General features: G+C 38.5%; 1 protein-coding gene across 1 annotated transcript; it reads left to right on the forward strand.

Moving 5' to 3' along the window:
* The first annotated feature begins 3,595 nt into the window (after positions 1 to 3,595).
* Positions 3,596 to 17,518, forward strand: galm (galactose mutarotase). Its single transcript, XM_061087040.1, has 9 exons — positions 3,596 to 3,659; positions 4,698 to 4,891; positions 5,541 to 5,695; positions 8,163 to 8,276; positions 8,558 to 8,650; positions 9,396 to 9,477; positions 16,441 to 16,591; positions 16,708 to 16,882; positions 17,257 to 17,518. Exons 2-9 carry the CDS (start codon positions 4,705 to 4,707, stop codon positions 17,332 to 17,334), a joined length of 1,035 nt encoding a protein of 344 aa, XP_060943023.1. The 5' UTR covers positions 3,596 to 3,659; positions 4,698 to 4,704; the 3' UTR covers positions 17,335 to 17,518.
* Positions 17,519 to 22,612: the final 5,094 nt, after the last annotated feature.

Consider the following 22,612-nt stretch of genomic DNA (forward strand, 5'->3'; position numbering starts at 1 on the left):
GAAGTACCTGAAATGTGTATGCTCTTGCATTGCCAGCAGAGGGCGACTCTACTGGTTGCTAAAATAAGTCACTTCTCACTTGATATTTAACATCAGTAAACCTAAGAGGTTTACGATCTTAATTTCTTGTTTCAAGTCCTCTCCAATACAACATGATATTCATTTTTTAAACTGGTTCTTTTTAGAATGAAATAGATGATAAAGCGTGTATACAGCAAGTACAAGGTCAGACAGCAAGTGCAGTCCAATGGGTGCAGGTTGTAGATTGACGTGCAGTGTCTTCAGCTCTCAATCAAGCTCCACCCCCTGTTCCTTTAAATATGGTTACATATAGTTTCAATAAACAAAGATTTGCTGGGGAAAATGCCAAACTCAAGGCTTCAAAACAGTAGTTCACAAACCAATGGCTGCGCCACGTTGGGTTGCCACTTTGCTGAAGTATATCACAAAAAATATCTCTTACAAGATTCAGTAAATTACTCACTAAAAATGTTGAAAATATGAAAAAAGAAACAGAAAGCTCTTTTTTTTCTGCATTTATACGTTCATTCAATGCTTTCATCTACATCTCATGGCCTATTGCAGTGGATGGAGTTGAAATATTGTGATGGCGGGTCTTTGGTTTTTCATCACATAAGGAACTTTAAAGTTGTAATACTGTTGAACAAGTCCTACAATATTGTTTGACTTATTTAGACTTACATAGACTTACATATTATTTAGACTTACATATTTAGACTTTGTAATTTTTATTTCATTGACTCTAGTTACCAATAATATCACTGGATAAACTTGTTTGTATAAAAGTGCTCGTAGAGTGCCGTGGGCTTGCTTTAACAAGAGGCAATTTTGACAGGCCAGGCTGATCAAGATTACCAAAGACTTGCAATACCAGAATCTAATATAGACATTACCAACTTACCGACTTTCATCAACGCACTTTAAAAGACATGGTCCAGAAGGTAAATCACTTCTGACATCCGGAGGAGTAGGGTCAAACAAAACTCATTAATAACACGCAATAAATCTACCTGGTATGTTCTACTGTAGTCCTTGAACCTTTTTGGTAAATTGGATATCCAACACTTTGTCTTATTGAACAGATTTATTACTTAATTCAAGCTCTTCTTCTATAGTGAAGCTATAGTGTTGCCTCCAAGTTTTAATTCTCTTTAGATAAAAGCGTCAGTCAAATATGTAAATTTAAATATATGTTTTCTATCTCAAAGGGTCCTGAGCTCATCCACTACAACTTGTACTGTACATAGGTTGAGGATGTCTATATGAATGCTTGAATCATGTTACTGTAAACACGACATGAAAAGTCACAAGTTATCTGCCCTAATTAAGTGAGAAGTCAGATAGGAAAATCCAGTATGCTGGATGTAATTATGTTGATTATGTGAATAATATCTACATGAAGTATTTGTGCAATGACAAGAATACCAATTAAAGGTTTTAACACACCAGAATGTAGTAATATATATTATGTTTGAATACTTTGCAATGAATGGATACACTAAAATTGGTATATATATCCATGGGTTTCATTTTGATTTGTACGTTTCTTTAATCAGGTTAGAGGCTATATAATATTCACTGGTACATGTCACAGTAGAACCACCATCTCAGTCCAAAGAAAATGCGTCCTCCCTCAAAATTTACCATAACTAGACTTACACACTGAATAAAGTTACTCTATGTACAAGAGATCCAACAAAAGAATATAGCTAGCTGCTGTGCAGACAGGTAAATGGACCTGTCATGTCTCATCCAGGACAGGTCTGTTTTTAAATCAGTAATAATAAGGTGTAGCTGTGGTGTTTAAATTTTTTTGAAGCTGAATGATGAAAAGGAGCCAAAATTATGATATATGTTTGGTCCTGGTTACAGATGCAACAGAGCACAAAAAGGACAACCAAACACTGCTTTTCTGTTTGATTTGGTCTGAATCTTTTATTTAACTTATATCTTCATTCTCCAAACAGGTAGTAGCCGAAAAATCAACAAGTATGAAGTGTCAGCTGAACAGTCAACAGGGGAAAAGACATGCCACAGATGCAATAATTGAGAAGCTGAACACAGAGATACCGGATACAACCAAACAGTGTTACGCCGGCTTTACACCGGGCGCTGAAGCATCGCGTAAAGGCCGATTTATACTCGGCTTTTTACGGACGGACGCACGCACGCGAGCGACGCAACACGCCCCTCGCGTACTTGCGACTCACAAGTAAAACAGACAAGTGTACTGTGCAGCATATTATACCAACTGATCATGATTCATATAGGCCTACTTTGTTTTCTCAATAAGACAATAACCAGAATAATTTTCACAACCTAATTTTATTCCAGCAATTGTGGGTAAAGTTAGTTGAAAGTTTCTTCATGTGTGGCAATAAAATGTATAAAACATACAACTGAACGGTTAAGATTAGATTAGAAATATAAGAATTAAAATAATTAGAAAAAAAGAGACTTTATTAATGGTTCTTTTAAATATTTGTAATACTCTCACAAATCGCTCATCTTCTTAAGGAAGTCCTTGACACGGCTGGACAATGTATTCTGTCATTGATAAATACCTGTCTCTTCTCTGGTTGTGTCCCAGCTGCCTTTAAACATGCTGTTTGACAGTCCTTGTTAAAGAAAGAAAATCTCGAGCCGTCTTATCTTTCTAACTTCAGGCCCATTTCTAAACTGCCTTTGTTGTCCAAAGTCCTAGAGAAGGTAGTTCTCACCCGTTTTCAAACATTTATAGTTAACAATAATGTGTATGCAAAGTTCCAGTCTGGGTTTAAACCTAGTCAAGAGCACTGAAACAGCTCTTTTAAGAGTTTTTAACAATCTGATTTTAACCGGTGATTCAGGAGACTCTGCCGCCCTGGTGCTCTTAAACCTAACGGCTGCTTACGACACCGTCGATCACGCAATCCTGTTGTCACGTTTAAAACCTCTGTAGGGATTAAAGGTGGTGCACTCAAGTGGTATCAGTCGAGGAGTTCCTCTGTCCACCTGGGTGATAACTCCTCCGGGACGGCCCCACTTTCATATGATGTCTCTTGAGGATCCGTTCTAGGCCCTATCCTATTCTCCCTTTATTTGTTGCCACTAGCATCAATTTAAAAAAAATATATTATGTCTTTTTCCACTGCTTTGTGGATGATATTCAAATACACTGTAAGCTTAAAGGAGCTGAGGTCAGCCACTCGGCTGCTCCTGGACTTACCTAAAACGAGGTGATCGAGCCTTTGCAGTAGCCGCACTAAACTTGTGGAACAGCTTACCACTCCATATTAGATCTAGAACACTTTAAATCATTGTTAAAAACACATCTCTTCTCTTTGGCCTTGGTCTAGAGCTAAGAACATGTTTATCCCAGCAGATTATATTTTATTGTATATTTTATTATATTTAAATTCTTCTTCTTTCTTCTATCTTTTATTATTTTAACCGCTGGTATTCTGATGTATTGGCTGTTGCGGTCTTCTTGTTGTACCTTATACTTTGTGAAGCACTCTGGTTAACCAAGTTGTGCTGGTGCTGCCTGTCAGTCTGTACTCAGGGAATACGCGCGATCCTTTTGTCTACGCGTCATCGTTACAGGAAGTAGGATGTAAACACGTCAACGTTCGTCTTCTAACTTTTTGAGTTTGGAGGTGAGTGATTCCTCTGACACACACAGCAGCTGCAGATATCGATGCAACTGATTGTGTAGGCGTTAGTTTGTGGCTCAGAACTGCCACTGAACTGTCCTTTGATGGATGTTATTATTTCATGCATGATCAATATTTCAAAATACAGTGGCTTCGCATATTGTTGTGTTGTAGGTTTAAATGTAGGATTTACATAGCAATCTACACTCAATAAACCATCATAACTAAGTATAAACCTGTTTTAGAAATGTGCACGTACATTTTTTTGTCAAAAACTGAATTTTGCTTCAACAACCTTTGGTCTAAATTATGTTATTTTGTGTTTACTTTCATGGTTTAGATGGGTTAAGGATTTGATGGACATAGTTTAGAAAGACTCACACCTATCGTTAAGCTTCCCCACTGCATGTTAGGACTAAAAAATAAGCCACTAAATTCAAGCATAAAGCCCAGTAGCATGGTGGCCTCAAAATTATGAAATAAAAGAAGCTTGGAACCACTGGGACTCTTCTTACAGTTGGCTATCAAGCCCAATCAGGTAACTGGGCAAGACTAAGAATCCAAATTGCAAAGTTTGATAACCTGCTAGAAGGATAATCATTTCCCACGATGAGCAAACCAGACTTGGAGTGAGGTGAGACAGGCATCTGTCTCAACCGAGAGGAGAGAAATTATTGAGACTAGGAACCTCCTCTAGAGCTCATGCAAACTACACACAACAGGGACCCAAATCCGTTAGCTGGTACAGCATCGTAGTGTCTTCATGACAGATGTCTGACTTTCCTTGAGTGGCCTAGCCAAACACCACCAATAAACCCCTTACCTAAGAAGCATTGGGTAAGTCAAAGGAGCATCTACAAAGTACTGAATAAGTGAATAGTTGTGACATGATAGATTTCAGCTTAACATTTTTGATAAATATGCAATTATATTAAATTAAAGGCATAACAATTAGTATGCAAACTTTTGAATGCCTGAATACTTTCTGACAGTTTAAATCTTTTAATTGTGATGGTAAGGTGATGCGCTATTTTTTGGAAGGTCCAAGATGACTGAAGTGAGCCATCAGCAGTGGGGAGAGGTGTCCAGCCTGGGCAGTGTGGACCTGTGGGTCCTCAAATCTAACCTGTTGCGCGTGGAGGTCCTCACCCTGGGTGCAATCATTAGGTCTGTTTGCAGCAGAGGGGAGGATGGTCAGATGAAGGACATAGTCTTGGGCTATGATGACCTGGAAGGTAGGGGGGGGGGGGTACAACTAGATTCATATAGTAGGAAACTTTCAAAAACATTATTCAAAATTAATCCCCAGGAGAGAGCACCACAACTAGATAAGATGTGTGTTACTGAGACCAATTTAAGGAGCTCAAAGATGGTTGTGGTCCAACCCATGAGTGCTGAGTACTTCATTATAATGTAATAAGTACTACAGAGTACTCATGTAATAATGTAGTAATGACTTTTTCAACATGTTGCTAGGCATTGCAGCTGGTGTGGTCTCCAGTTAGAGCTAAATTAAAATTTGTATTTTTTATTTAAATAGATATAAAATATTAAACTATCAAATCCTAAACATTTACGTTTACACTACACAATACCTCTAAAACAGTACCCTTACAACTCAGCACATCAGTGTGTATTTACAGCATTTACACTTCAGTTTAAACTGCTTATGCCAGAAAAACATTGTTTGCTTGTTTTGCTTTGTTTTTTCTTCAATATTTTAGGCAGTACCTGAACAAACATTGTACACTGCATAAATTCTGATTCCTTTCATGAAGTTGTATTTGAAAGAACAACATTGAGAAATACAGCCAGAGCTGAGGGAAGATTTGTAGGTTTAGGGTTGAATGAAACAGGGTAAACTGTGTTGTGTTGTGTTGCCAGGTTATGTGTCAGATAAGCGATACCTGGGAGCTGTAGTAGGACGTGTGGCCAACAGGATCGCAGGGGGATGCTTTGTAGTGGACAGAAAAGAGTACCAACTCGATATCAACAATGGGCCTAATGCACTGCATGGAGGGCTGCAGGGTTTCAATAAGGTTTGTATTAATGTGTGTTTTTTGAGTTGTGAACTGCTTTTAACAATTTATACCAATTGATGAATGAAAATTTGTGTTCTCCTTATTTGTCTCACACAGGTTTCATTTAAGAATTGTGGGTAATAGAGGATGTCTATATTAAGTGATAATATGGCTTGCTACAGAACTAAAGTATTATAGGCCAGGGACACTGAGGGAGTTATATATGTGTAACATCCTGTTTTCATTTCAGCAACCAGGTAAACAGGTTAGAGTGGCTTCACTGCCTGTGTTGCAGTTCAGCAAGGAAGTTGCCATGAGGAAGTTGCCAACAATTATTGCAGGCAGCGTTAATGTAGTGTGTTATAACAGCTGAGATAAGGCATTCTGTTCTAAATGATGAACATGCTTGTGCCTTAAATTTTCCCTTGTTAATGTTCATACCAGTATGAACACATAAAGGAATTGAGTTAATGAAATAAGCATCCGACCATACAGGTCATTTTTTTATTCTAGGATTAGTGAGTCTGATGAATGGCCAGACATCATCATATCCTTAATGCCTAAAATCCTTTGCATTGCTGGGTTGTTTTCTGTGCTGTTCTTGTGCTCACTGTGCTACAACTGGCTGTGTCTAGTGTTAAAACGACATTGACACCTGCCCAATAGCAAACACTGCTTGTTGTAAATAAGCACGGAATACCTTATGCTAAGGCGTAGCCTTTCTTACTTTGCTAAACTACAGTACATAGACATAATAGAGATTGCTCTCATCTTTGAGGATCTTCTTTGAGGATAAATGTTCAAATTCATTTAGAAAATGTGATCCTCCCAACTTAATTTTTAAAGAAATAGCCTCATTTAGTCTTTTATTACTTTTTTTTTGTCAGTATGCTATCACCTCTGGGGGGCTGCTGAATCCAAAATGTTCTCTCCTTAGAGGGACATGATCATTATTATCAGATGTCATGGCAATCCTGGCAATCCACTTTTTACTACCCTTAAAATGCTACTTTTAAATTTAAACGACTTCAGTCGAGATGAGTGCTTAGGCCCTGTGTCAGAAAAGATTTCAGTGTCTACTAACACGCCTGAAACGGATATCACATGACCATTCACATATATTGCTGCTTTTAAAGGAAGCATACTGTCTGTAATTAATTGCTTGGTTGCAGAATACTTCCAATGAGGAACAGCAGTGCTGAAAAGACAAGGGATGTCATTTCTTGGACTGGTGACAAGGTGTAAATGGTATCGACAGTGATCCTCATTCGCCAGTATCATCTTATGGGTTTTTCTAATGAAAAATCTAAATTTGCCCCGGCAATGTCCATAAAAGGGCATGAGATTGCACACACAGAAATCACAGAAACTATTAAGAAAATATAAGGAGCAAAGAATGCCCAAAGGGAAGTTTAAAGATGGTGGTCCTCTTGAATCAAATCACAAAGAAAGCTGTACTATATTTCGTAGTGTCAGCAGTGGTTAATAAATGATAAGAAACAATACAGGAGAAAATCACACAGGTGATGAGGTAAAAAATCTAAAGAAATATTGTCAAACATGGAAGAGGGAAGGAATGGGAAAGGGACCGGCTGGCAGATATCTGAGCTGGATCAGCGGATCATTGGAAACACAGCGCAGTTGGTCTACCCTCAGCTAACCATCTGGACTTCTGTGGATAGTAAAATGCAGCTCAGGCTTCTAGGACACAGACCATGGGCATCAGTGGTTTAAGTGATGTGTTTCTTTCTTTAGAACCACATGCCAGCAATAATAAATTTAATATTGTTTATAATTTGCGGATTCTTTAGTCATATTTAAAAAAAAATTATAGTTATTTTAATGCTACTATATAATACAACTGTAGAATATAAAAAAACTCAATAACTGATTATTTTTGCTCAATTGTGTCAGTAAGTGCTTAAGAGTGCTCTTCATGAGCATAGATTATGTTATTACATAAAAAAAAGAAATTTTTCTCAAGAACGGTTGCTGAATGAGGCCCATTGTTTCTAACTATCTGAGTTTCTGTCAAGCCAAAGATCCTCTTCAGACCTGGCATGTAAATCCATGCTGAAGTCAAGGCACCCAAATGCATCCTCTATGTGTCTTGTCGTCAGATCACTCAGACCACATTCACAGGTGGTCTGGGACACACGTGGCTAAATTATTTGTGGGGTGTAAGGAAATGTGTGCTCTGCCAAAGCAAAGACCAGCTGATTTCCTCCGACCTGCTGCAGCTTTACACTTCACCCATATTTTACATACATTTCTCAGGGACCATATAGCCATGACCATATTTCTTTCTAGCTCAATGTTTTACTTTCTTCTGTGTTCCAGATTAATGAGCATAAGAAGTGTTGTTTTATACTCAACTTTTCCCCATTTTAAGTGCACCTTCTGGGTACTTTAACTCCATGCCTGTGTTGGAAGTGTGAGTATGGAAAAATGCTAATTGAAAACCAGATTTGTATGTGTTTGTTAGGCAATCTGGCTTGCTACAGCAGTGGAAGGTGGGGTACAGCTGAGTCTTACCAGTCCAGATGGTGACCAGGGTTATCCTGGTGAGGTACAGGTTTCTGTCACCTACACACTACAGGTAAACACACCTTGTCATAACTGTTCAACCTTGTGGCAGATCACTTTTGTTGCAGTACTTTTTGTGACAATAGTGCAAATGTGATCCTATCAAAAAAACAAGGTGCATCACTCAAGGACATCTTGTTATACTTCACCCAATTTGAACAAATAATTAATAGGCATAATTTAATTTATGAAGAGGGTTGTCACAACAATCATTCTCACATACATTTTATAATTTTTTCATATAAATGAATGGCTTGCAGATGTGAGTTAGTAAGATCTAGGTTGTTCATGCAGGGGGAAACACTAACTGCTGACTACCAAGCTAGATCAACTAAAACCACCCCCATCAACCTCACCAACCACTCCTACTTCAACCTTGCTGGACAGGTAAGGGCATATGATCAGCTGTACAATTATCATAAATGTCATCACTGTATTTGTTGTAGGGAAGGTGGAAGACCTATAGTAGGAAATTGAATTGAAGATGCTACTGAAGGGCCTTTGCACCTTTGTGCATGTTGGTGGGAGGGGGAGGTGTAGTTGCCCTACCATTACCACAGATGGACAATTCAGAACCTTTATATGGGCCTGAGCACCACCCATGCTTTAACTTTACTTTAGATGTATGCAAATTTGCTGGGACGTCTAGTTGCCTGTGACTTTTAAAATGCTTTCTGGAGTCATACCCTAAATCCACACAAATCTGCCATTTTATTTAGCTAATTGTCAAATTAGCTGCATTTAATTGCCATTTACACAACTCATACTTTGACGACCTCGTCCCAGGGCATTCATCTGATTAACCTTCATCTTTACCTTCAACCTTGATACTTTTTTGTGTATTAGTCAAAGACTTGGTCTTTAATTGCGTTAGTGTTTTGGAGGTCATCAAAACTGAAAGTCATCCTCTCTGGGTGATGCACGTCTCTGTTTCACTGTAATTAAAAGTGCCAAAGATGTCATAGGTTGGAGAAGTGAACACAGGATGGAGGACCCAAATGTAGACACAGTTTAGGTGCTTACAGGCTCATTGACCCAGATGTACAAAACCAGGCAACAGAAGGATGCAGCATTTCACGTGTTTGCGTCTGTGTGCATGCATGTGAACGTGCTTATACGTGTTTGTGGGCAGGGTGCAGCAGATATCTACGACCACCAAGTGTTGATCAGTGCTCAGTCCTACCTGCCAGTGGATGACACATCAATTCCTACAGGTATAACATTAACATCATACATTCTCTCTTTTAACAAGCAGAGACGGATCACAGCAATGATCCACCAATGATTTACCAGTTACCCATACAGAATGGTAAAATAATATTTGAATTGCTCTGCATTGACTTATTGGCCACCTTTTTTTACTCCACCCCTCCATCTGCTAGCGGATCAAGTCTGCCGCAGTCATATAAAGTCCAACTCGTGCGCACCTATTTTTTTTAATTCAAACATATTACAAACAATAAGGTACATCATAAATATTATGAAATTAACACAATAAATAGCAATTGGCAACAACAGGAAAGAATAGAATATATAACACAAAAGACACATGAGAAAGGATAAAAATTAACACAAAAGTGGTCAATCGGGAATTAAGGTGCATAGATACTGCACAGATACTGTGAGAGATTGTGCTTCATGTAAGAAATACTTGCTAAAATAATTAAATTATGTTTCCAAAACTGCTGATTTGTCCTCTATTAGAATGTCAAATGTTATGTTTTCATATGTTAGACCTGGATAATTTTAATCAATACAAGTTAACTAGTACTGGAGAGCATTCCAAAAAAGTAAGAGTTACACTAAAGCAATATTGGGAAATTTCTTTCATTATTTCAAAACGAACTTCCTTCACCTCAGGTGATATTGCAAAGGAAAGGTTCTCATCTTAAATATAAAACTGCTGGCTTATTCTCGAAAAATATGTTTCCTTTTCAAGGGTGAAGGGTAGAAAATGATGTGATGATATTTCTAGTTAGTTGTTGCATTTCTTTTATATGAAAATCTATGACCATTAATACTTGGCTCTTGTGGGGTAACCACAGAATAAGTTAAAATACCCTCGATTTTAAGAATCCTTATATCCCTTATTATCGTGTTGTATTGCTTGTAAGGGTTGTATTTTTTTATGGAAACATCATGAGCTGAGAAATTAACAAATGTCAAATAAGCCAACTTCATACATTCTCCGTTGAAGAAGATTTTTTTCTTAGTTAACTATGGTGAGGTGTAAAGTTGTAGGAGTTCCAGTAATGGAGAACTAGCTGATGAAAATCAGATAACCTGACAGGGAGTTTAGAAGTATCAAAATTACATCTTCATAGGAATTCTATACCATCAAAGTTCCTGAAGATCTTGCGTTAAAAACAAACTTTCACCATTTCTTATAAAGTTTTAAATTTAAAAACTTTTACGGTCCAAACATATATGAAAAGACCCAAAATGAACGCTGTAAGCGGACTACTCGATCACTGTAACCGGATTATCTTAACAGCATTTGTATAGGAACGATTCTGTCCCATGCTTTTTGATCCATGTAAACGGTTGATCACTATATCCATGATCACTATAGCCGGTTTCCACTGTAGTCCCATATATTACAACTACTTGTGTTCCTATCATCACCTCGTCACTTAAAAGGTCTCCATTAAATTTCGAACAATCTTTTTAAAACCTAGTTCTGCTCTCTGGATTCAGAATAAGGTATATTACAGAGTGAAATGTTAGTGGAGCACTAGCAATCAACACATTTGAAACATATTTTACCATTTCAGAATATAATAATCCTAAATCCAACATCAAAAAGAGACTGCTGTTTAAGAAACAACAACCCAGAGTGGGAGCTGGTTCCACAGGAAAGGAGCCTGGTAGATGAAGGTTCTACCTCCCATTCTACCCTTACAGACTCTAGGAACCCCAAGAGAGCCTGTATTTTTGAAGCCAAAACAGGGCTTTGAGCTCTTTAATTTATGACAGGGCATTATTATGAAGGGCTTTGTATGTGCTGTGATGGATTCTAAATCCTGATTGAAGGTCTTCAAACTGACCATTGTTGTGCAAATATTCACACAACTTGTTAGCAACAACTTTTTCCAAGATTTTGGAAACGAATGGAAGGTTTGATATGGGTCTATAATTAGCTAAAACACCTGGATCAAGAGTGGGCTTTTTAAGCAGAGGTTTAAACACTGCTATCTTAAAAGCCTGCAGTACTTCATGGAGAAATATGAATCTGATTTAATATAGAACTGTTGATTAGAGGAAAACCCTTTTGACCTTAAAAAGACTACTTGTGGTGGGTCTAATAGACATTTGATTAAAATGACTATAAAGACGAAGACTTGTGAAGTCAGCTCAGAAAGAGATATGGAAAAATAGTTGTCTAAGTCTGGTGCTACAGTTGGTTCTAATGCTACTGTACTAGAAGAGTGTATCTATTCATGGAGAGGAGGTGGTGAATTCATTTTTATTTGTAAAGAAGCTCATTGCTTTTTCTCTTGCCTAAAGTTCAGTGGTCAACCAGTTTATCTTCTTTGGTCAAGTCCTCGTTGAATCAGTCACCTGCAGACATGTAAAATGGTAAATGGTTTTGTATTTATATAGCGCTTTTCTAGTCTTGATGACCACTCAAAGCTTACAAAGTTTACATTAACACACACATACAGTGCATCTATTAGCAGCACTTTTGTTATTCTATGGGGGGCAATTCAGGGTTCAGCATCTTGCCCAAGGACAATTCGGCATGCAGATGGGTAAGACTGGGGATCGAACTACCGACCTTCAGGTTGGAGGACGACCGCTCTATCCCTCAGCCACAGCCGCCCTATGTACGCCTGCATGTTCTTGGTCCCTTTCCATATGGCGTCCCTGTGTTGATGTTTGGTGACCTGTACAACCATCTTATTCTCCTGACCTCTCCAAATGCGGTGCACAGTGTCCACATATTCATCCATTTATAGGGTCCATTCTAGGGAAATTTCTAGAAAAGCCATATCACATCCTGCCTGTTTTCCTCCACCTTTACAATCAATCCTTTAATCCTCAAATTCTACTGTCATTTGTAGCAGTTCTTCTCTCTTGACCGCTCTGTAAACTTATCTGCTTTTTTCTGTAGAGTTGATACCTGGGTTTCCAAAACAGAAATCTTCTCTTTGCATTATTTTACCCCTGCAGCCTTGGACTCAATTGACTTGTAGTGATGTGTCGGTCGTGAACGATTCGTTCACTATGAACGAATCCTTACAAGGACTCGGGAGTAACGAGTCCTCTCAATGAGAGATTCGTTCATTTTCTTGTGGCCGCGCATCCGGACTGTTCCATAGGCTCAGTCAAGGAAGCAGACTGGTTTTGTTATTTTCACTTTACATTAACACTTACAGTTTAGTGCAGTGTAATTGTTTGCCGTGATAATTAAATGCCAGTATGATAATAAATGACAATTTCAAACCATACAAACTGTAATGTTGTACTGTATTTAATAGGTTTACTTTAAAAAATATGATCTGCAGTAAACTGTAAGTGTAAATAACAAAACCAGTCATTATGACTTGTGAACGAATATAATTCACGTTTTTCTATACTAAAAACACAGAGTGTTCATTTCTCCGGAAGACAGTGAACGTCCCTCGCATCTCCAGCTCTCCTCTACTGAGCCAATGCAGGTCACGTGATAAATGATCCAAAGACTCGTACCCGAAGACCCAGTAGGGAAGTGAACGAATCATTTCTGCTTCCTTGACTGAGCCTATGGAACAGTCCCGTTGCGCAGCAGGCAGGGATACTGACATTGAAAAGCAAGGGGTATATGGGAAATATATGCAGCTTAAATAGACCGACAAATTGGGAGGGTGTCTATGATAGAGGATTGTTAAAATTGAGGCTTGTCACATGATTAGAGCAACTCAATTTGGCTACCGAAATAAGATACATTTAACATTTAACATTTTCTCAAAAAATGTCATAATGTGAAATTATAGTATAATCAATAATTTCATATGACCACTTTTGTTCTCACAATGAAAAAGGTTATTGTACTAGTGGTCTACCAGTATAATTATATTGGAATCATTTAATTAGTGTGACTTAGTTTCTTACATTGGTGGTGCAGAGCTCAACCACGTCCATTCTTCATTCCAGACCCAAAGTTATTGGACAGTTCAACATTATTAGTTTTTAAGCCTATGAGCTTAAATTAAAGCTCCGATGGTCAGGCCCTCGCAGTCCGGGTCTGTTGGGGTGTGCTCCAGCTGCAGTGTGGTTGCTAGAGGTTGGTATTGCATTATGCATTTGCACAGTGCATATTCAATGTCACATCCTGTTGCCAGTAGGAGGTGATATGGTTATGTTGAATGTAAAGGTCGTCAAGCCAGGTTATCAAACATGTCTGTATTGTTTTTTTCCGCAGACAGGAGAAAAGTTATCTCTGCAGATTATGATACAACCAGTTGTTTTTACTTCATTGTTGCAGAAGAAGCGATGCTCTGTTTATCCATGAACATATGAATTCAGCAGGTTATTATAAAGATCAGCTGTGTGAGTGATTAGAAAGGAGTACAGCCCCCGATTGCCACTGTGTATTTATTATATATATATATATATTTTATAATATTTATTATATTTCACACGGGTTGGCATTGTATTGTTTTTTCGTAAATGCATCACAGATAATGATTTTCATCTTAGCTTATAAATGCTCAGATTTTCATCACTGTGTTGGTGTAAGGATATGGTTGCTATTGGCAACTTTTTCCTCTGTGTTTCTCAGTTCATGACTTGATGTTGTGAATCAACAAATACAAAACTAGAGTTTATATGACTACTTTTACCATTTCATTTATTTGTATTGGCTCTTCATTCATTTGTCTATTAACTATTAATTTGCTATCATACCACTGTAAAAAGAAGTGTGGAAGCAAAAGCACTTGTACTTTTGGCTAGGGGTGTGTTTCCTCCTGCTCTGTTATTAACAACATTGTTATTACTCTGCAATTTTCTTTGGTTTCCCCCTGGAGACAGAAGAACTAATGACTGCTTATTTATGTCACAGAATCCATGTTCCAATGAAAATCTACCTCAAGCTGTGATTTAGAACATAACTGTCACAATGCCAAGTCCTTTCAGTGGTAGTCAGGACTAGAAAAGCAGTATATAAATACATACTAACCAACAAACTGTCAGTAAAGTCTTTAGGACATACAAAATTGAGAGTAAAGCTCCTATGGAGCTCTTTTAAAATGAAATAATTTTCCACAACAGAAATATGCATTATTGTGGTGGTCCCCAGCCATATCAGTTACACCCCAGTTACGTCAGAAGCCAGAGAAATGTAAGTGTCACAATATTAATTAGAAGGCTTATGTTCAAATAAGCTTTAAAGCTATGTAATAATAACACAATCATTGTTACCTCCACATTTAAACCATCCATGAATACTACGCACACACACACATTGTTGTACTTCTATGTTAGTGAGGGCAGGTAAGCATTCCCTTACCCTAACCCAGGGGTCTGCAACCTTTACTATTAAAAGGGTCATTTCGCCCCCTCTTCCACCAAATAAAATTCACCTGGAGCTGCAAAACATATCTGATGACACATGTTTAAAATCTGTTTATATAGTTATACTCAGAGTTGTGCCAGTTCACACTAAAATTAACTCGTTCATAGTTCAATTTTTTGAATTTTAAAAATTGAAATATTTTAGTAAATTTGTTCTATTTTTTATTGGGACTTACAGTACGGTCATGTGTTTGGTTATGAATCAATGGTGTCGGATCATGTCTGTGTGTCGCTCCGCCCATTTTATCACTGAGTCCTGACTGAGCGTCACGTCTCTTGTTGTACTGAGCACAACATGTTGACGAGTCATTTTCTTGATCTTTAAATGCAGCCTCATAAAGTCTGGAGCGAATCAAACAAACACTTAATTACTTCATGTACTGATCAGGTCCTAATAACTAGTGATTAGTGTTTATTAGTTCAAGTGAGAGCAGAGTGGAGGAGGACAAAACACTCCAGCTCGGTACAAATCAACTGCAGCTTCTGCTCTGATCATTGAGCAGCTGTGACCACAGAAACTCTGTGTTTTCACTGTTTCCACTGTTCTTCTACAAAGCCACTGACCGGCTGCTTCACGTGAACCAGCTCTGATCTCACTGTATGTTTCGCTCTGAGCGAGTGAGTGGGGGCCTAGACCTGGGGCCTGTGTGTGTGCGCGCGATGTCTGGGAGCAAACACACACACACATTTTCTATCACTCCTGGTATTTCACATGATGGCCTGATACGATGATAATTTCGAAAATGTACATGAGTGACGTTCACTTTCTCTGGAGTGAACGTCACTTACGTTCACCTTCATCATATGAAAACTGATTCGTTCAGTTCATCGTTCATGAAAAATATAATTGTTCATGCACAACACTGTACAGGGAGCCACTGCAGAGGGGCTGAAGAGCTGCATGTGGCTCAAGAGCCGGGGGTTGCAGACCCCTGCCTTAACCTTACGATCACAAATAAATACCTAACCCTTACCATAACCCAAACCTAATTCCTATGCTAAAGGGCACTTTACAAAGAACTAAAGTGCCTTCTATGGCACTTCTGTTTTAGATTGTCTTGCTCTATGCTACAGCCGTGCAGTAGTGTTGTTCATTCACTTCCCCACCTACATTTTTCCAGTCTATGTTAAGATTTAAACTGCATCTGTAACATCTGATATCTGATATGGATCTCTGACCCTCAGAATAAACGAACCCTCAGTTAAGTTGACGATAGAGTTCATGTCATGTTCAGTTTATGGCATTTGATATTTATAGCCGCTGAATAAAAACAAAGACCAATGATATGCACAAAATCAGATCACTTCTTAAATACCGTCTTAGTGCTGTGAATTCCTTCATTTCAGAGGAAAGGATAGGATAGAGAGGATAGTTTTCACTACTTTTCCGACTTCATTTACCAGTTTGTGCTTTTATTTACTTGTTGAGAAAATAGCATGCTGCATCACATTTTTTCAAGCCTGAATTTTTTAAAGAATTTGAATTCTGCAAGTGAATTACGAATGCCAGATGTGTCCTCCAGAACATTTCCCCTTAACCGTTAGCTCTGTTAGGTACTATGTTCACATTTTGTACGATATGACCCACATTACCAATCTATAACCTAATGTATCCACAGGAGAGATCAGAGCAGTGGCGGGCACGCCCTTTGACCTCATAGAGCCTGTTCTGATTGGACCTCGGCTGAAGGAAGTACCAGGTTCAGGTTTCGACCACAACTTCTGTCTTTCATTTCCTGGAGACACCTATGCTGAGAGATATGCTGCCAGGTTCCCTACCTTTTCTCACACACACAAACTTACACACTACACACAGTCACACACATTAACACACATGCCCATGTCTTTCGTAAAGTCTGGTAGGAAAACTTTTTTCTTCACTGCAGAGTGCATCACCCGGCCAGCGGGCGTGTCCTGGAGGTATCTACTAGCCAGCCTGGTGTCCAATTCTACACTGCCAACTTCTTGGATGGCTCTATGACAGGAAAGGGTGGGGCTAGATATGGGAAGCACAGCTCCTTCTGTCTGGAGACACAGAATTGGCCTGATTCTGTCAACCAGGTATGACGATTGTGAAAGCTCTACAATGAGCATGGAAGTAAATAAAGCTTATATATATTCATATTTAATGTATTTATGTATTTTATGGTGTATGTTTTTCTAAAATGTTTTATGTGTTTGTAACATATGATGCTATTTGGAGATTGAAGGGTTCAAGGATAAAGGCTGCTATATGTTGTACAGATTGTAAAGCCATTTGAGGCATGTTAGCTATGTGAAATCCATTAATTAATTGTACATAATTTATGTGTGTGTGAGAGTGTGTGTCTTTCTTTCTTTCTTTCTTTCTTTCTTTCTTTCTTTCTTTCTTTCTTTCTTTCTTTCTTTCTTTCTTTCTTTCTTTCTTTCTTTCTTTCTTTCTTTCTTTCTTTCAGGCTTCATTTCCTGATTGTCTCCTGAATCCTGGTGAGGAGTACCGACATGTCACTCACTTCACCTTCACCACTGCCTGATCTGACCCTCAGACCTCTATGGGCAAAGGCCTGCCAATGCTCCATTGGTCTTTACAGGAAAAACATGAATTAATCCTGTATATACTGTATAAGATGCTCATAGTACAACTTGACCAACCTGAAGATGTGATGATACATTACATCCTTTCATTACTCTAAAAAAGTAAAAAAGAGCTAACTCACTCATGCGAGTCGTTGTTGTTTGTTATTATGTGTCATATTTGTCCCTGTTTATTTAATTATTTTAGTCCATCTGTACTAATTGTACAGTAGTAAAAACTAGAGAACAGTCAGACTGAGGCTTTACACATTATTAATGTTGTAATATAGCTCTCTGGGTCTTAACCTATGTGTATTCAACATCCTTACAGCGAGATGCTGTGTGTGTTGCTATGGTAACCCATCAGCCATCACTCAAGGAGGCTTTTAACGGCTTGGATTTTATAAAGTGTGATTGAAGTTGTCAGACTCACAGCCCCAGAGCCATATAAGAGAGATCAAAATCATAAAACGGGATCCCTCTCCCAGGACAGACAGATTTGCAATAGTTGCCACGTGTAATGGAGAACATCAGAAAGATTTTTTTACAGCGTTGATTAGAATAAACACTTTGTAGCATAATGGAAGGTCAAGGAATTGGATTATTGGCAGTAACAGTATCTGAGTAGAAATATTATATATCAAGCAGTTATGTTGTAATCATAGTCCATGGTCAGCAACCACCACCATCAGCTTCCACCTCGATCTTGGTCCACCACGAGGATCCGCCATTATTATCACAATCTGCCAGCATGATACAGGATCTGCCATTACTATCACGACCTCTGATTTGTGACCCACCATCATAATCCATGATGTGGCTGCAGCTGCGGCCCTGGATCTGCATACGATAAGGCAAAGGGACTCCGGGGAAGAAGTCAAGTCAGTGACATGTATTGATGTCATCAATACATGTCACTCAATTTGATGAGATATTAATTTATTTGATGTGATAAGGAGGGAGAAGAGGGAGGAGAAGCTGGGAAGAAAAGCCCTGTGTGTCATGTGTCCACCGACATATTAGACCTAGAGCAGCATAACTAAGAGCCTATTCTTAAACGTAGAGAGGGTGTCTGCCCAAGCAGGGCTCTTTAAGTTATAATGGGGCCATGTTATTAAGGGCCTTGACAGTGAGGAGGAGAATTTTAAATTCTGTTCCAGATTAAACCGGAAGCCAGTGTTTTGAAGCTACTACAGGAGAAATCTGGTCTCTTTTCCTGGTTCTTGTCAGGACACATGCTGTGGCATTTTGAAAAAGCTGCAGATTCTTTATCGACTTACTGCTGCAGCCTGATAAGGGATTACAATAATGAAGTCTGGATGTAACAAAGGCTAGGACTCATTTCTGCATCTTTTTGAGATGTTACGTTAGTGGAAGAAGGCGGTCCTAGAAATTTGTTTTAATTGAGAATTAAAGGATAAATCAGGATCGAAGATCACTCCCAAGTTCCTCACTGTTTCATTGGAAGCAAGGGCAATGTCGTCGAGTGCAGATATATCATTAGATAATGTATCTCTAAGGTGTTCAGGAATTATTCATCCGATATGTGAGTGAAACCTCTTCACAGACTCGGGTCGTGTTCAATGACGGGGGATAGCCTGCTAGCCTGTTAGGTCAGGTGAAGCCGAGCAGGCAACAGGCTAAGGCGCTGGAGTCGCGTTTCACATTATTCAAGGCGAGTTGCTACGCAGATTTTGCAGGGCACATCTGAAAGTGCCCAATCTCACAATGTTAACTTTGGCCTGTGAGGTTCTCGCTCATTGGTGTTTCGATGGCAACAAGTCTTAAGCTTGCGCCGTCCAGAGACGGACGGCAAGAGAGCAGCATTCCACAGAGTAAGCACACAGACAGAAACACACACGAATCAAATTACTCCAAAACAAGACTATAGTGCTTGTGAGTCAAGTTTATTCACACACACATTCACGCTACTTTGCATATAAAATAAAATATATTTTGCCACAAAGTACAGATGTATTTAGCTTTCTGCACAACAACGCCATCAGGTGGGGCAGTGCCCCATCCGCCCCATATGTAGAAACGCCACTGATTACATTGTTCAGGTTTTATTGACAAGTATAACTGGATGTCATCCGCATATCAGCAGAAATTTACAGAGTGTGTCAAGATAACGTTTCTTAATGAAAGCATATATAATGAGAATACAATTGGGCCAACACAGAGCCCTGTGGAACAATGTGGTTAACTTTGGTGTGCACAGATGACTCATCATTAATTTGCACAAAATGAAAAAAGCAGAAAAATAAGATATAAACCAGTTTAGGGCGCTTCCTTTAATACTAATTGACTGTTCTAGTCTCTGTAATAAAATCTGATGGTCAATTGTGTCGAATGCTGCTCTGAGATCTAACAGGAGGAGGACAGATACAAATCCCTGATCTGACGCTATAAGAAGGTCATTAGTGACTTTTGCTACGGCTGTCTCCGTTCTGTGATTGGTTCTAAACCCGGACTGAAAGTCTTAATATACATTACTTTCCTGGAGAAACTCACACAGCTGACACAGCACAACTTTTTCAAGGATTTTAGACTGGAAGAGGAGGTTGGATATCGGTCTATAGTTGGCTAAAACCTCAATTATAAGGTCTACCATGCGGTAGTCACCCTCTATTGGCTTAATACTACTAACAGTCCTGTAAATTATTTGGAATGTCTTGGTTGTCTGGGAATTAAAGCAACAGAGGCACATTTATTAGCCTAAAAATGGACTGTCTAATTATTAGAAATCACACATTAGGGATTTGTCTACAGGTTGAAACAAACATGAATGGCCCCACCCACAGGTGTGAAGTCCTGCTATCTCCATTGTCTTCTCAGAATGATTCATTTAATTTACCTTTACCTATGAAACGTCCCATCAGTGTCAGGCTTCGGGTCGGGTATCTCAACTGCCACCTGTTAAAAGGTTTTTTAGTAGTTTGTCCTTACTCTAGTTGAGGTTTAAGGGCAGAGAATGTCACACCTTGTTAAAGCCCTATGAGACTAATTGTGATTTGTGAATATGGGCTAAACAAATACAATTTGATTGATTGATTGACATATTTGAAGGTCTGTAATAAGCCTTATTATTAAAGAATGGGATTAAACATTGGAGAATGCGTCAAACTCAGCATATTCAAAGTAGGTGGTGAAAGAAGAACTCAGGCGGCATGCTGATGTCTTATGCAGATGATTTTAATGCAGACTTGATGCATCAAGGAGACCAGAAGGTGAAACAATATACAAATGCTAACAGAGTAACAAAGGAACATTATTTAACATTTATTCAGGTATTTCATAAAGTATAAAACAAACTTTAGAATACCATCTTAGTTTTCTAACACATACATTGAGAAATGTTTACTGCAAAATAAAAGACAACAAACCAAATTCTCTAGACGCTATAATTTGCAAAAACTTAAACGTCATGTTTAATTTACATCCATTAATTTGTTGTTTTTTTAAGGTTTTTATTGTGAAATATTTGCATGAGTGAAAAATGCATGGCTTCAGAGGGTATAGTACCTGAAGTCCTGTCCTACAAGTCTTGATACTGAAAGCTGTGGCAAAAAGAGGAGAAGATGGCGGCGCGATCCAATTGGTTTGATGCAGTTGGCTCAGCACGAATGACAGAGACACAAGAAAGGATGTAAAAACTGTAAAAATAAATATATTTTCACATCACAAAATTGATGAAAAGACCCAAATTAACACTGTTAGTGAGATTAGTGGAGATGCGCATGGCTCTCTGGTTTCTGCCCCGGACATAGTTGGGCTGTGACCTGGCTGTGCGCCTTCTCCCGGCTGTGGAGCTGTCCGTGGTCTCTGGGTCCGTAGCAAGGGACTGTTTGTGTTTATTTATTGCAAGTCATATCGTCATCGCAATATTAAACAAAGTTATCGCATATCACATGTTTTCCTTTGTGGAAGCTTTTTATGCTGAGAAGCAGGAAGCGGAAGTAACCAACTACCAGTGCTGGAAGGGGAACTCATAACTCAAAGACATATCAAGATGGAAGCATGTGGACATTTATTTGGGTTTGGGGGTTGATAGTAATTATAAATAGTGTTTGTTAATTTGTGTTTTGGCATTATTCCTGGTTAGGTTTATTTTTGAGTTTGTGAATTGTATTTAGTTAGCTTCCCTTCACCTTAGTGTTTATGTAGGCTAGCCTGTGTGTATGTACAGTATATACCCCTTATTTTCTGTCATTCATCAGGCCAGGGGCCTGTACGACAAAGCAGGATTGTGGATATTTATATATATATATATATATAGTTTTTAGGCCCAAAGCTTCTCCAGAGCTAACCTGCTAATGAAATATATAGATTCTCATCAGAGGGAATGATAAAGCTCTGTATTATAGCCAACCTGACACGTAGGAGCAAATGCTTACAGTACCAGTAGCACAGACTGTATGCATCACTCTACATTTCTTTGCTTGTTACTTGTACCATGCGGGTGATGCAGAGAAGCTCAGCAAAAAAAACTGTATCCAATTAGCATTTTAAATGGATTTTGCACATTTATAGCAATGTATTTTCTCCAGCTTTATATTGTTCTTCTTTTACTCTATCAAATTCAATCAATCCAATTTTTCACAAATCAGAATTTGTCTCATAGGCCTTTAACATGGTGTGACATCCTCTGCCCTTAACCCTCAACAAGAGTAAAGAAAAACTACTAAAAACCCTTTTAACAGGCTAAAAATACGTAGAAACCTCAGAGAGAGCCACATGTGAGGGATCCCTCTCCCAGGACGGACAGAAGTGCAATAGATGTCAACTTAGTTAAGTTTATTATCTGACTTGTTTACAAACGTCATTGTGCAATTGTTTACTGATATTGATATTGTGTGTATTTGTAGTGGAGATTGTATATTCGCTGTGTTTTAATGGCCCTGTTCAAATTTCTCTGGCCAGGGGAATACAAATGGAGTCAAAGTTGGTTGAGATCATTTTCTCAATTGTTAAGATTGATCTATTTATGAATTTCACAATGTCAAAATGAGACCTCAGCCTCTTTTCTGCATTATGTTCTTATATTGGACACCTATGCTGATACTATCTCATAATAATGAGATACCAAGTCATAATAATGAGATAGTAAGTCATAATAAGGAGATACTATCTCATAATAATGAGATATTAAGTCATAGTTATGAGATACAGGATTTGTATTTTCTTCATCACAGTGGCGGAAATGGGCTTCCATACCTTCGCCTATTGCAGTAACCA

The sequence above is a fragment of the Limanda limanda genome, chromosome 15 (genome assembly GCF_963576545.1).
Source record: "Limanda limanda chromosome 15, fLimLim1.1, whole genome shotgun sequence".
Classification (NCBI taxonomy): domain Eukaryota; kingdom Metazoa; phylum Chordata; class Actinopteri; order Pleuronectiformes; family Pleuronectidae; genus Limanda; species Limanda limanda.

What these genes read in the sequence shown, in the direction of transcription:
- galm (XM_061087040.1), top strand. Translation starts at nt 4,705, where the DNA reads ATGACTGAAGTGAGCCATCAGCAGTGGGGAGAGGTGTCCAGCCTGGGC. An exon ending in GGCTGCAGGGTTTCAATAAG is followed by an intron (nt 5,696 to 8,162) that starts GTTTGTATTAAT and finishes TGTGTTTGTTAG; the next exon opens with GCAATCTGGCTTGCTACAGC. An exon ending in GCTGAGAGATATGCTGCCAG is followed by an intron (nt 16,592 to 16,707) that starts GTTCCCTACCTT and finishes TCTTCACTGCAG; the next exon opens with AGTGCATCACCCGGCCAGCG.